The sequence below is a fragment of the Arabidopsis lyrata genome (assembly GCF_000004255.2).
Source record: "Arabidopsis lyrata subsp. lyrata unplaced genomic scaffold ARALYscaffold_1, whole genome shotgun sequence".
Lineage (NCBI taxonomy): Eukaryota > Viridiplantae > Streptophyta > Magnoliopsida > Brassicales > Brassicaceae > Arabidopsis > Arabidopsis lyrata.
The window spans coordinates 24,024,078-24,039,168 of record NW_003302555.1 but is presented as its reverse complement, the minus strand read 5'-3'; the positions used below and the strand labels follow the sequence as shown (position 1 = coordinate 24,039,168).

Below are 15,091 nucleotides of genomic sequence, written 5' to 3'. Positions count from 1 at the left end.
TTTGTGGCCTAAAGCATATTTGGCTTTGAAAAAAAAAAAAAAAAATTAAAAACATCATCCATAGGAACTCGAAACTGAGAGAGTTAACATTACCTGCAAAGGTTTTACCACTAGACTATTGGGACTTTTGGAAATGTGGCCTCATTTTTTGTATATATAATTTGTGGCCTAAAGCATAAGGCTTTAGCTGCCTTAGCTTGTGGATGGGCCGGGCCTGGATGTATGTACCGCTCTATACTTTCCTGAATAACGTTGAGACTTGAGAGTCTAATATCTTTGTGGATTTTAATCTCTCTAGCCCCTTTTCCTCCAAACATTCTTTCAAAAGCCCTCACTTATTCTCACTACCCCCTCTCCTTCCCAATACATTTAAAAACCAACTCTACCCTTCCCCTTTATCCTATTTATTTATACATTAAATTTTATTACCAACAAATTCTTAAAAGCAACCAATCATATTCATTCTCTCTCCTCTCTCATTAACTACCAAAAACCTAAAAAAATGAGATTAATCTTCTTCTCCTTACGACATTTTTCTTCTCCTATCTTCTTCTCTATCCACCATTAAAGCTTACGATTTTGCATCTCCAAAAACATATCTCCTCTCTTCTTCTTCTTCTTCTTCTCCATCCAAAAACCTAAAAAAACAAATTCTTCTCCTTCTTCTTATGATTCAAGCATCTCCAAAGACATTTCTCCTCTCTTCTTCTTCTTCTCCATCCACCATTGACGCTCGTTGTTTACTTCTTCTTCTCTATCCACCATAGTTTAAGGTAAGTATACTTGTTTTCTTAGTGTAATATAATTGAGAAAAATTGAATTCGTAGCTTGAATACGGTTTTTGGTAGAAAATTTTGGGGATTGCAGATTTGGAACAACTGAAATCATTGGGTACAACTAAGTAGACCAAATTATACGAGAACGATTTATCCGGTTCTCTATAATTTTCAATGGATTGTTCCAAAGGAGATAATGAAACAGTTTGCTTATCCTCCGGATTATGAGGTAAAACAAGGAAGATGACAAGAAACAAGATTTCCCTTCGTTGGAGAACATAGAGAAAAAGGAGGTAAGAAGAGGTCGAAGAGGCCGAGTGGTTTAGGCGAGTGGTTTACCAATGATGGGACGATGAGGGTGACCAAGGTTGATTTATGAGTGCCATTATTAGGATTATTTAAGAAGCGATGTTGTTTGTATTGGTTTTGGTTGTGAAACTTATTTGTTCTGTTTCGTACAACTAAGTTTTAACATGTACAACTCTGGTTGATCTCCTTGTCGTATCAGTACAAATTAAATTGTTCTGTCTTGGTACAACTAAGTACAACCTGTACAACTAAGGTCTATTGCCTTGGCTAGTTTTCAAAATTTTATAAAATATGAAAATTTAAAACCAAATTAGAAAATCTTAAAAAATGCATACTCGGTGGTAATGAAACTACACAAGAAGTTTTTGACAAAAATTTTCATATTTTTCTAAATTAATGAAATTCTTATCACAAAATCTCACATTCATACACTAATAACCTTATACTTACATGGTTACTTTGTAGATTTGAACTAAAAAATGTTAAATTTTTGAAATACTTGTATTTTGATAAATATAACTACACTGATACAAAGTAATGGTATTTTGATGAGGCAATACCATCGGTTCCACCCACAAAAATTACTTTAGAATTGATAACAACTAGATTTACTAATTTCTCTATTTTGTACAACTATGAGCAAAAATGTGCAACCGAGTACAACTGTACAACTATGAGCAAATTTGTGCTACAATTTAATTATTTTTTCTAAAATAACGGCGCCAGGTAAGATATTTGTCAGATATTTTTAGATATTTTGAGATATTTTCAGATATTTCATTGTTTTTTTTGTTTTTTTTTTTGAATCAAAACCGTTAGAAACATACATATTTGTCATATATTTTGGAAAATTTAGCTATTAAAATTTTTTTTTGGATCAAAACCCTTAGATTATATTCATACATAAAGATATTAAGATTCAGATTCATAGATTCATACATACTTGGATAGTTTTTTTTTCTTTCAAAAAATCATAAACCCAGATACATAGTTGTACATGAGCGTACCAGTTGTACCTAAACACTTAGATTTATACATCAACATAAGAAACCAAAAGACAAATCAAACACAATTGTATCTAAAAACCCAAACACCAAATCTTCTTCTCTTCTCCTTCTCCTTCTCTTTCTCATATTCCTTCTCTTGCTCATGCTCCCTCGCCTTCTCCTTCTATATATCAACCTAAGAAACCAAAAGCGAACCGAACATACTCATATCCATCTCTATTTCCTGCAATACAAACACATAAAATTAAGAGACAATTTCAAGGAATCCCAATTTCAAATCCGAATTGTAATTCAAATCCTATTCCGTAATCTTAAAATTCGAATTGTAATCATTAAAAATCCTAATTGTAAATGAAATTCCATCCAATATACATCTGTTTCAAACAAAATCATAGAGAATTACAGATCAAACTCTCATAGAGGAAAAGAAATCGGAAGAAATCAAACTCTAATAAATCAAACACAATCAATCGAAATTAGGGACCAAACAAATGAAATCTTACAAAGAGAAGACACGGGGTGTTCTCACGGCGGATTTCTCATGGAGAAGAAGAGAGAGGACATAACTTTGGATCGATAGAAACGAGTGAAGAGGGAAGAAGAAGAAGACGAAAGAGTCTCGACGGAATCTAGAGAAGAGAGAAAATGAAAAAGTCGTGGAGAGAAGAAGAAGAAGAAGATGAAGAAGAAGAAGAGAAAAAGAAGAAGAAAAAAGACTCGTGGAAAAAAAAACAAGTGATTTAGGAATTAGGGTTTGGATTTGATTTTAGGAATAAAATATCCGAAAGTCATATGGACTTAGATCCAACTGACCGTTTGGGTCGTAAATAAATGAAAACTCCTTGTTTTATTTGTCTTTTACTATTTTTCTTAATTAAAATAAACCATTAACTATATCAATTTTATTACGGGGGCTAAATGGAATCGATTTTGAGCTGAGGGGGCGGACTAGATTAAAATCCTATCTTTGTAACAATTTCTTGGTTTTAGAATAATCATTTATGCAAGTTTACGAATTTTGTTTAATAATTTCCCATTCCTTACTTTGATTGTATCCCGTTTCACTAATCACTACCATGGTTCTTTGTCTTTTAGTTTTATTTTTTTTTCATTTTTGTTTGTATATATAAAACATGAACCGCACAAGGGAATCACACAACCTCAACCAGTTAGTCAAACGATTTTTAGCATTTTTTCTTAGTTACTCCTGTATAATGTAGTTAGCAAACCAAGAGAAATATATATACCTCACACCTCCTCAAGCCTCCTCAAGCCTCCTCGAAGATTCTAACATGAACTTAACGAAAGAAAGAATAAAACCTCTTCGTGTCACATGTTTCGTGAAAAATATAGACAAAATCAACCAAAACATTTTGGAGAATATTTTTTATACCCAAAAAATTGTAGCATATATTTTTTAAACTTGAAACAACAAAAATTTCAAATTATCTATCTAAACCTTAAGTCCGTTAGCCATTTCCTACTTTGATCTAAAAAGTTTTAGTCAACCGTTTTAACGCTGCTGAGTAGAAACATAACGTCGAGTGATACTAAGCAAAACGATGTAGTTTTAGTCGTGTGCTAAGTTAGAAGCGTGATGTAGACTGTGACTAAGCCAAAAATATAGTTTTAATCATTTTGGCTGTGTTGTGTACGCAAGAAACAACATCATTTTGAAATTGTGGATAAATTTGAAATTTGGTTGTGTTTTGTCGACATGTTTTATTCCAAATTTTATCCTTATGTTCGATTTTATGTCTAATTTCAAAACAACGTCGTTTGTTGTGTACACAACACAACCATAACTATATCGTTTTGCTTTGTCACACTCCATATCACGCGTTTAACTCAGCATCATTAGACGGTTGACTAACACTATGTTAGTCAAGAAACGGATAACAGATTTACGATTCAGGCATGTAATTTAATTTTTTTTTGTTGATTCATGTTTAAAAATAAATGATATCATCATTCTTTGGGTATAAAAAGACATTCTGCAAAATGTTTGCATGATATGTTTTTGTTTCACAAAGAAATTACTTTATTTCACATAGTCTTCTTTCCCTCTGAACATTGGCCGATCAACTCCAGCTGGTAGGTTAGATTTTGATTTATCTTCCAAGAGCCTGTCACACTCTTGAATTTATTATCTATAAGAAAAATATCACTAAACCATATTATTAAAAATAATAAAAAGTGAATTTGAAGTGAGTAAGTGACCACCATCTAGTTATATTCATAAGTCTACAAGACTAGACTATCCTCATCTGGGACCAAATCCTCTCATCTGCAATGAAGTTAATTGGACCTTGTGCCAGCCCATTCTGGTCCAAAATAAAGATGACAAAGAAAAAGTGAATTTTATCGTACTCCACTTGAATAAAAAAAAATATTTTCTGTGTTTTTTTTTCTTTACCCAAGAAGAACTAACCTATCAGGCTATCACTAACTTGCAAGTTTACCTATAAATTTCTTATTTACTTATTGTACAATTCCAATAACAAAATATTCTCCTCAGAAGCCAAAGAGTTTACAAAATGAGAGAATCATAGAAAAATATCTGAAATCCAAAAAAAAGGCTTCTGAGCTTTGTGCTTCCTACCAGCTAAACCTCTCTTTCATTTTCCTCCCTTGCCAATTCCCTACTGCATTTTACGAGTTGAGCATAAACCGTTAAGAGGAATATAAAGGAGAAACAAATATTGAAAACTCAAAAGATCCAAAACATTCATGCGTCTTCGACTCTTAGAGTCCATGTATATGTAACCATATATATACTCTCGCTCTTGTGGCTTTGCACTTTCCACCATTGTCATCCTCAACAAATGGAGTTCTCTAATGTAATGAGCAACAAAAAGAGAAGAAGAGAGAAGTATGCAAAGAAAAAAAAAAAAGAACACAACCAAAAGATATTGAAGTGCATTATTGTCATAGTGTTTAAGTTGCAATTCAAAGTCGACTTATCAAGGTTATGTAAGAAACACGATAACTGCCAGAAGAAACATGACGAAATTCCGAAACTTGATGGCCCTTTGGATCAAATAATTCGTTGATTGACACTCAACGTTATGTATGTAACTCTTGTTTTTTATTTCTTTTGTGGCAAGGTTACATTTGTAGGTTATGCTTATTTTGCAAAAAGCTCACCTATTCATTTTAATGATATTCACATTTCTATTAAAAAAAAAGGTCCACTTATCACCATCACAAAATATGTTCGAACATCATAGCAGTTGGTAGATGAATTAACCAAGGCGTTGAGTTTTGACTAATTGTTATCCAATTAGTTAGAATGTTTTTTTTTTTTTTTGACATCATAAATCGACAAGTCCGATCCATAGCAAATCCCTACTACCACTACAAGAAAACATGAGATTAGCGACTTAATTCGGCGACTAATTTTGCAGTCGCTACATCTAGTGACCGTTTAGCTACGTTTTGGCGACTAAATATGAACCAAAATACGATAGTCGCTAATTAGTATCTAATATGAGACTGATTTATATTGTCGTTATATAGTCGCTAAATATGGCGACGGATTAGTTACCGAATATTTAGTCGCCAACTGGAGCGACTCAGTGGCTACGAATTAGCGACTGCGTAATTCTAGTTGGACATTCAAATTGGGCCCAAAAGCCCAACAACCCAGTAACGTTAGCCCATGAGCCCAAGTATGAACGTTTTCTACGTTCTCCCTTCGTAGAAAACCCTAATCCCGTTTTGCTCGCACCCAAATCAAACCCTAGATTCTCTCGATCTAGCGACGAACCCTGATTCTCGACCGAATTGTCTCTCGTATCTCTCTCGATGGCTCCGAAGAGAGGAAGAGGAAGAGGAGGAAGAGGAAGGGCTCCGAAGGTTTCCCCAAATCGACCTGTCGCCAATCGACCCACTGCTTCTGGGACGTCAAATCGAAGACCCAGTACTCTTCCTAGCCAGTATACCTTCACTCCGGCGAATCCTGAAGCCCCAGAGACTCAGCAAAGTCCGGTAAATCCTGTAGCCCTAGAGTCTCAGCCTCCGACTCATAGAGACTATCCTCCTCCGACGCAGCTGTTCCAGTCCGGCGATGATTCTCCTCGAGGCTCTGGGTCGCATCCATTTCGGGAATCTGGATCTACTCAAGTTCGAGGGTCTGGATCTGTTCAAGGACGAGGCTCTGTAGGATCTATTCATCGTCTAGCTTCTCGGTCGAATCAACCTCCTGCGCCGGTTCAACCTCCTGCGCCGGTTCAACCTCCAGCGTCGACTCAGCATGCAGCGTCAAATCGACAAATACCATCTCGTCAACAAAGACCTTCTCCTCAACCTCGAGCCTCTGTATCGCATCATAGTTCTCAGGCTCAAAACTCACACGAGGAATCTGAAGATGAGGAAGCTGAAGGTGAATCTAAAGAAGATGTGTTGAGGGATTCAACACTCCCAGAAGATGTCCTCGCAGATTTACATGCTACACTTCTCATCCCAGGCCGTGAGAAGTTCACCACCGTCATCTCTCCCAACCTCGAGCCTGAAACCACTTGGTAAACATTTTTAATTTTGATTGTATATAGGTCTGATTGTATATAGATTAGGTAAATAGGTTAGCTTGGTAAACATTTTCAATACTTAAGTAGAGTCTTCTTATTGGTCTGCATGTTTTGGTCTTATAGTCTGTTAGGTTTGCTTGTATAGTTTGAGTTAGAGTCTGTTAGTATATAGTATTAGCTTTATTGGTCTGCTTGTATAACTTAAGTAGAGTCTGGTTGTATAATTTGAGTTTGAGTATGTTTGTATTTGATTAGGTCTACTTGTTTATAGATTATGGATGGTATCAAAGCTAACTGGTTTATTTGATTGTAGGTTTGGTAAGGACAATGGAAAGCTAACCCGGAAGATCACTAAATGTTTCACAAACAAGTTTGATGGGCCATATTACAATTGGAGCTGTGTTCCTACTGGTAGAAGAGAAAGATACTTCCTCGAATTCGCGGTAAAATTTTGTCTCCTCTTATACTTATGTAATTACACTTTTGTTTTGTTTTTTGATCACTAACACCAAACTCTACTCTTGTTTTGTAGAAACTACACACCTGGCATCCCTCAGTGACAGGTGTTGTTGAAGCTAAATTCTACAAGATTTGTCAGGTGCGGATGAAAGACATGGTTAGCAAGGCATGTTCAAAACGAGAGAGGCCAAATTGGATCGAGAAAAAACTTTGGATAGAGATGTGTGCCTATTGGGACACTGAAGAAGCATTAGCAAAGAGTTCAACCACATCAGCAGCTAGGATGTCTGACCGTAATGGTCTTGGTCCTCACAAGCATGTTGCTGGTCCAAAGTCGTTTTTACAAATAGAGCAAGAGATGGTACATTCTGACCTATTTACTTTGTTTTAGTTTTAGATTACTTAGACCTATATATTTACTTTGTTCAGGAAGTTGAATTGGGAAGACCTCCTACTATTGGTGAAGTTTTCATCAGGACTCATACCAAGAAGGATGGGACTTTTGTGGATAGGAAGGCGCAGGAAGTCCATGAAACATATCTCAAGAACAAGGCAGCTAAGTTGGCTGCCCTTCAAGAGAATGATGAACAAGCAGATGGGACTTCGCGACGATCTGAGCTATCTCAAGAGGAGGATGATGAGATCTTCCTTCAGGTAAATAGTCTGTTATTTATGGTTGCTTTTGTTATGCAGTCTAACTGTGTAATACTCTTTCTTTTGGTATGCAGTCTACTATCACAAACGACAGAGGAGAATACTTTGGTGTTGGCAGCCTCGGGGTTTACATCAACGGGAAGCGCAAGTACCCAGGAAGCAGTTCTTCTTTCACAACACTCCAATCACAGCTTGAGGATGCTAACCGGAAGATTGAGGAACAAGCAGCGCTCCAAGCAGAACGTGAAGCAGAGGCTTTGCGGGTCGCAGCTGAGCAAGCAGCTGAGATCAAGCATTTGGCGATGGTGAAGAAGTATTTGAGCGAGACTGACCCAAAGTTTATGGCCTTCCTCAAGTCTCAATCTGCTGCCACTGATACTACTACTGCTGCCACGACTGCTGCCACTGCTGCTGCCACTGCTGCTGCCACTGCTGCTGCCACGACTGCTGCCACTGCTGCTGCCACGACTGCTGCTACTACTGCTACTATTCCTACTGCTCAACAACCATAGGTCCCTCCTTCTCTAAACTTTCCCTCCTTCTCTGAACTTGAAAACATTTGTGTTGCTTTGAAAACTTGTGTAAGTTGTTTGGTTACTTGAACTTGGTTCTTATGTTTATGTATGTTTATGTTGTGGTTTATTTTATAATGTTCTTATGTTTTAAATAGAAGTCTTTTTGCTTATAAATTGGTAATAACAATCAAATTAGCAACAATTTATTCTTCCAAAATTAGCATTCTAAGTCGATAATAATCAGTCGCAAAGTAGTATCAATTCAGTTACCAAAACATTTAGAAAATAGTCGCCATGTAGTGACATAACAGTCGCTAGATTCGTCACAAAACAGTCGCCAAAAGAGTCGCAAACTTAGCGACTGTGTGACGACTGAATAGCGACTGCAAATAATGGTCGCCTATTAGTCGCCAAATAGCGACTGTTATGCGACATATTAATTTAGCGACGCAAGGTTCAGCGACTACGTGTTTTAGTCGCCAAACAGTCGTAATTATGTATTTAGCGACGATTTTGTTACTATTAGTGTAGTCGCTAAATCCATGTTTTCTTGTAGTGTACGCGGTGCCAAATGGACTTAACCACTTGACTACAGTAAGTGCACCAAAAATATATAGTAACTAAATAAAAAACCTAGAACATAATACAGTATATAATAACAAGAAAAGTTCTAAACAACACATCCTAACAAATTAGGGTTTTGACCAAAAAATGGAGCAACCAAAAGAGAAGAAGAGAAAAGTCAACAGAAAAAGAAGAACGCAATCAAAATCAACTTCGTCCTTTCCTCTGGATCTAACCACAGAGATACTCTTGAGGCTGCCAGCGAGATCTGTTTTGAGATTTCGTTGCGTGTCGAAGCTTTGGTCATCAATCACCACCGACTCATATTTCATCAAGTCATTTGAAACGAGGTTCTCAACACTGCGGCCGAGTCTTCTAGTCTGCTTCAAAGAAGGTGACAAGTTGTTTGTTTCTTCAATCCCACAACATAATCATAATTCCAACGAGTCTTACTCTTGTTCTCAGCCTATTTATCGTTATCATATGAAATTCCCAAAAGGACTTAGTACCTTCCCCCCTACGGAATCCGTCCAGGGCTTGATCTGCTTTCAAGTATCAGGAACGCCAATTGTTTCGAACCCTAGCAAAAGAGAGTTATTACCCTTACCCAAACCCCCAAAGAGCTTGTATGCTAACTTTTTAGGATACGATCCAGTTGAAGGTAAACACAAAGTAATGTGCATGCCTCATTCAATAAGTTCTGATGTGCGTTGGGTGTTTACATTGGGGTCGACTCAAGATTCATGGAGAACGGTCAACACCAACCATAGGCATCCTTCTGACTACAATACTTTTGGGCGATGCATCAAGGGGGTCATATATTATGTAGAGGATATTTATAATAAGGGTGTTTTGGTTATAATTACATTTGATGTCAGATTTGAAAAATTTGGTATGATAGATTTACCATCGGATATATTTTATAGGGACATGCTGATAAATTATAAGGGGAGATTAGCTTTTGTTGATAAAAATAAAACGAGGAAGAGCACATTGTGGATTTTGGAGGATGCAAAGAAACACAAATGGTCATCAAGTAAAGATTTTCTTGAACCTTTTAGTTACTATGATAAGAGTTTGAAAAGCGATTTCAACCTAAAAGGTTTCACTCATGCTGGTGAGCTTATTTATGCTCCATCCACATTTCACAAATCATTTTATATTTTATTTTGTGATTCGGTGAGAGAAAGCTTTAGAAGATTCGAATTTAAAGGAATCACAGATGACGAATCCGGTAAGGGAGTCGGAAAAGGATGTGTGCTCCATACTTTCCCGAATCACCTTTGAGAGAGTCTCATATCTCTTTGTAACAATTTGCTGATTTTTGTTTTGTTTTGTTTTTCCTTTGAATGACATTTAATTACGTTATGATTTTTTTTCTTGTAACTTTCATTCCTTACTTTGGTCGTAGTCTCATATATCTAATCTACTTATTATTTATATATTTTTCAAACAATAATGGATAAATAAATAAACCCAGAGCATATGATGTACGTATATATATTAATCTAAGGTCGAAAGGAACACAGCTTGAACAAATTAGGGTTTTGACTACAAACGATGGAGCAAGAAAAACAGAAGAAGAGGAAGAAAGTCTCCAAAAGAAAAAGAACACAATCAAGATCAACTTCGTCCTTTCCTCTGGATCTAACCTCAGAGAATCTATTGCGAGGTTTCGTTGCCTGTCTAAGCTTTGGTTATCAATCACCACCGATCCATATAGGTCTGGGCAAAAAAACCGGACCCGATACCAGAACCGATACCCGGACCGAAAAAACCGGGTTGAGGCGGATTAGGGTATTAGAAAATTACCTCATTGGATAGAGTTTTGGTCTACCTGTGGGTATCGGTTCGGGTCGGGGAATACCCGTTACCCATGTAGGGTACCCATAAACCCGAAGCTTTTAGACATATGTTTATATATGTATATAGATATATAGTTATATAGTCATATAGCCCTAACTTTTGAGTTTTGACGATTGAGTTTCCTAATTTCCTTCTAGAATCCCTATTCCCTCGATAATCTCTGCTTAATATCCCCTTTTGAGTCTCATTATCGAAACTGGAAACCCTCGTCGCGACACTCTCGGCGACCTTACCGTCACCGAACATTCTGATGTCATGTGATTTTGGATTGAATTTACTCTTAACACTTAAGACTTAAGTAGTCATCTTTGTGATTTTGGATTGGATTTAGTCTTTAGATGTCATGTTTGATGTTCTGTTATCTTTATTTGATCATTTGAGCATGTACAATGATTTAAAACTTCGGCTATTGGAGTCATATTTCGGGTTTATGGGTAATTTTACCCATTTAGACCCGAACCCAATGGGGACCCAAAACTTTTTGGGTTTTTTTTGGTTCTCATGCTTATTACCCAAACCGACCCGAGCCCGACGATACCCAAACCGGACCGGAACCGAATCTTTAGAAATACCCGAATGGGCCATAAATTCATTACCCATTCAACCCGAACCCGAACGGGTTTTATCCGAACCCGAACGGGTTACCCATATGCCCAGGCCTAGATCCATATTTCATCAACTTGTTCAAAACTCGGTCTCCACGGCTGAGTGTTTTGGTTTTCTTCCAAGAATTTGACAAGTTGTTTGTGTCCTCGATTCCGCAACATCATCAATTACGTCAGGTAGCCTTGTCATGGGACACGTTCCGAAAATACTCATCATTTTTTTTTGTCAGAATTTAGGTTTAAGTGTCGAAGTGTGAGTAAGTTTCTCTCTTGATTTTTCACATCTCTCGACCTCCCTTCTTTTAATTTTTTTTTTGTGAAGTGGAGGTCTTTCTAGATTTTGTTTTGGGTTCTTTTTTCTAGGTAAGATCAAATCGTGGTTATAACTTGCCCAAGTTTTGGTACGTCATTAACTATCGTGCGTCACGGTGGAACGAACCACTTTTCTGATGACGCTATTAGTTGGCATAGTTGATAGTGGCATGCTACGGAGTTGGTATTAGCAATTTTCCGTATGACCCACAGAGTATTCGAGGAACGACATTTGAGAGTCTTCTTCTGGGAGTCATCCTTCAAATCATCAATGCTGACATGGTTTTCTTCTATCCATCTGTCCTATAACTTATTATTGGTGGTTGCAAAATTCCCCCAACAATATGACTACATGTAATCAATAGGGTCTAATCAATAACCCCATGTACTAGTTAAAAGTTGAAATCCAACTAAATTGTAATATAGCGGGAAAAAATAAACTTGACATTATCTTTCACAATTATATCAACTAGGACTTAGACCCCCGCGATGTCACGGAGTAAAATATTTAAAAAAAGTTTAAAGAAAAAAATATCAAACGAAATGTCATAATGAATTTAGAAAACAAATTTCAAAACAATCTATTTAATAATAAATATATATATTTTACAAAAAATATGATAAAGAAACGTAAACCCTCAAAAACATTTTTTAAGATTTGTATTATTATTAAAAAAATTATGGTGAAAAGATGCGATCATAAATAAAAAAATATTAAACAAAAAGTTATAATGAGTAGATGCAAATTTTCAATTTTCTAAACTATTATAAATATATTCATCAAAAAAATTACGATAAAAATACGTAAATTTTAAATTGTATTATGTTAAAAAGAGACAATCTTCGGAAAATTTAACAAATAACCAAAATAGATAATTATTTAGGATAAAATAATAATAATCTAAATAATAAAATATATACATAAATGCTAAATGCAAAAAAATGTAAATTTCTATAAAAAAATATCAAACAAAAAATAATAAATTTACACCACTTTTAATATATATATATATAGTTAAAAAGACATGAAAGTTTAAATAGAAAAAATAATAAATTTACACCAATTTAAAATATATATATATATATATATATATATATATATATATATATATATATATATATATATATATATTACAATGGTTCATAAAACAAAACTAAAAATTGTAATAATTTTTCAAATAAACCAAATGTTGCAAAGGTTATAATTTTATTTAAATACAGTTTAGTAACTAAAATTAAAATAATAGTTTATAAAAAATTACACCGAAAGACGTGACTGTAGATAATTAAATGCTATAACGGTTTATAAAAGAAACCATGAGTTGCATTTGTTCGTGAAATAAACTAAATATTGCAATGGTTCATCTAAAAGGTTAAAACCGTTTACGAAAAGTTACGATAAAAAAAAACGCAACCATAAAAGACATTTATTTGGATCGTAACATTCTAAAAAAATTCAACCGTAAAATATATATTTTAAGTTTTAAAAAAAATAAATGTTTTAATGATTTATAAAATAAATCAAAAATTATAATTGTTCTAAATAAAGTAAATGTTGCAATGGTTCAACGAATAAAAGCACAATGTTTTATGTGGTGTTACGATAAAAATATGCAACCGTAGAAAATATTTATTCAGATTGCAACTTTTTGAAAAAAACAACCGTAAAATATATATTTTAGTTAAATAACAAAAATTTAAATCTATATAATATGAAACGTAACTTTAAATGAATAGATGCAACTATGAAGACACAACCATAAACTATAAAGATACGACTGTAATTGAACAAATATAACTTAAAAAAAAACCGTAAATATGTTCACGAAGAGATGCGATAAAAAGACACAACCGTAAAAATATAACCGTAAATATTTCAACGAAAAGATGCGATAAAAAGACACAACCGAAAAAAATATCCATAAATATTTAAACGAAATGTTGCAATAAAAAGATGTAACCGTTCAGAGGTGTAAAAGACTTTTATTGAGATTGCTATTATACATATAGATTAACTTATTTTTCATTCAAGTTCTTAGCATACTATTTCTTTTCAATTTTAATTAAATTATAAGATATTATCATTCACTGACTAATAAGATAATAAATTATTTTGAATATAGAGAAACCTACCAAATTAGAAGGGGATTATTTCATTCATGTTAGAATATACACTATTTCACATATTATAATATATAAATATTTCACATTCGCTCCAATATTTAAAACTTTTATATATAAGATGACATGAGGTATTTTAATAGAAAAAAATGTTTCTTAGCACGGCACACACAATAATAGATAGATATCATATATCTTCAAAAGGAAAAAAATCTTAAAATGAAGAATATTATGAAGTTTTTCTACATCTCGACACGCGTTTAATCTTCTCTTAAAATCTATATTAGTTGTATTTTACTTAATTATATTAAAATATATTGAAATTCATATTAAGATAATGTAACCCAACCGTAAACTCGGGTGACACTTTACGCCAAATTTCTCTAAACATGTTCACACATATATATATATATATATATATATATATATATTGTAAATTATTTATATAAAATAAAAACATATCATTATGAAAATCCGAATAAAAAGACAACAAGATGAAAGAAAAAAACCAAGCGATAATCGATCTTATATGATATAAATAATTATATCTTTTTTATTTTTTAAACGGTTATTCTAAATAGTTCCGAGGAATTCTCGGCCGAAGTTCATACATTTCTCTGCTCTGTCCAGAAGAAGACTCGGTCCTTGTCTTCTTCTTCTTCGTATTCTTTGAGAGCATCGATGGAGAAGACAAATCCTCCATCTCTACATGTTTCCTCTTTAAACCTGCTTGATGAGCCTCGAGTTTCCCCTTGAAAGCAACTAAGTCCTCCAATTTCAAATCAACAATCCCCTTCATATTGGACTTTTCACGGTTTTTTTGTTGCCTCTTCCTTAAAACCTAAAATTGACGAAAAATTAAAGACAAAAACATAATAAACAATAGATAAAATAAATCAATTATTATATAATATTAATAATGGGAAACATACCTCCTCAAGCTCTTTGATTTGTTCCAATTCTTTCATGAGACTATCGAGTTTGGACGAAGCACTAGGATTTTGGATACGCTCAACCACATCGTTGAAGCATGGATTACCGTATGTGTACGGTATATTTGTGGGGGAGATGACCAAGACAGCAACTTCCACGTTCCACAGCTTTGCGAGTGCATCGGCCTTCTTAAAAATACTTTTTCGGCGTCTTAAAAACGTCGCTTTCCTTTTGGTGATATCTTCAATACGTTTTATCTCTATTTTGCTACGACCCATTTCTTAGTTTTAGAGCGATGTTTTTGTTGTTGTTGTTGTTGTAGTTCCTGTTACTACTCTACTCCGTTTTATAGATGGATTGGTTCAAGTAGGTTAAACGCATTATGAAAATTATATCTTTCTTATCCTTTTTTCTATTAAAATATTTGAATTTACCTTTTAA

General features: G+C 34.4%; 3 protein-coding genes and 1 long non-coding RNA gene across 4 annotated transcripts; 2 read left to right on the top strand and 2 right to left on the bottom strand.

The window, feature by feature from the left end:
• Positions 1-1,981: 1,981 nt before the first annotated feature.
• Positions 1,982-2,738, bottom strand: LOC110225446. Its single transcript, XR_002329788.1, has 2 exons — positions 2,596-2,738; positions 1,982-2,315 (listed from the first exon to the last, which is right to left on the bottom strand). It is a non-coding gene; the product is annotated as an uncharacterized LOC110225446 (long non-coding RNA).
• Positions 2,739-5,899: 3,161 nt separating this feature from the next.
• LOC9330130 (mediator of RNA polymerase II transcription subunit 29) lies at positions 5,900-6,619 on the top strand. The gene has a single exon (XM_002894023.2). The coding sequence runs from the start codon at positions 5,900-5,902 to the stop codon at positions 6,617-6,619; it is 720 nt and encodes a 239-aa protein (XP_002894069.1).
• A 2,197-nt stretch (positions 6,620-8,816) lies between these two features.
• Positions 8,817-10,184, top strand: LOC9327445 (putative F-box protein At1g47790). The gene has a single exon (XM_002894022.2). The coding sequence runs from the start codon at positions 8,961-8,963 to the stop codon at positions 10,098-10,100; it is 1,140 nt and encodes a 379-aa protein (XP_002894068.1). The 5' UTR covers positions 8,817-8,960; the 3' UTR covers positions 10,101-10,184.
• Positions 10,185-14,218: 4,034 nt separating this feature from the next.
• Positions 14,219-15,091, bottom strand: LOC9330129 (agamous-like MADS-box protein AGL29). Its single transcript, XM_002891336.2, is given in 3 exon segments — positions 14,219-14,321; positions 14,323-14,558; positions 14,650-15,091. Coding segments are annotated over 3 exon segments (546 nt in total). The 5' UTR covers positions 14,929-15,091; the 3' UTR covers positions 14,219-14,290.

What these genes read in the sequence shown, in the direction of transcription:
- LOC9330130 (XM_002894023.2), top strand. Translation starts at nt 5,900, where the DNA reads ATGGCTCCGAAGAGAGGAAGAGGAAGAGGAGGAAGAGGAAGGGCTCCG.
- LOC9327445 (XM_002894022.2), top strand. Translation starts at nt 8,961, where the DNA reads ATGGAGCAACCAAAAGAGAAGAAGAGAAAAGTCAACAGAAAAAGAAGA.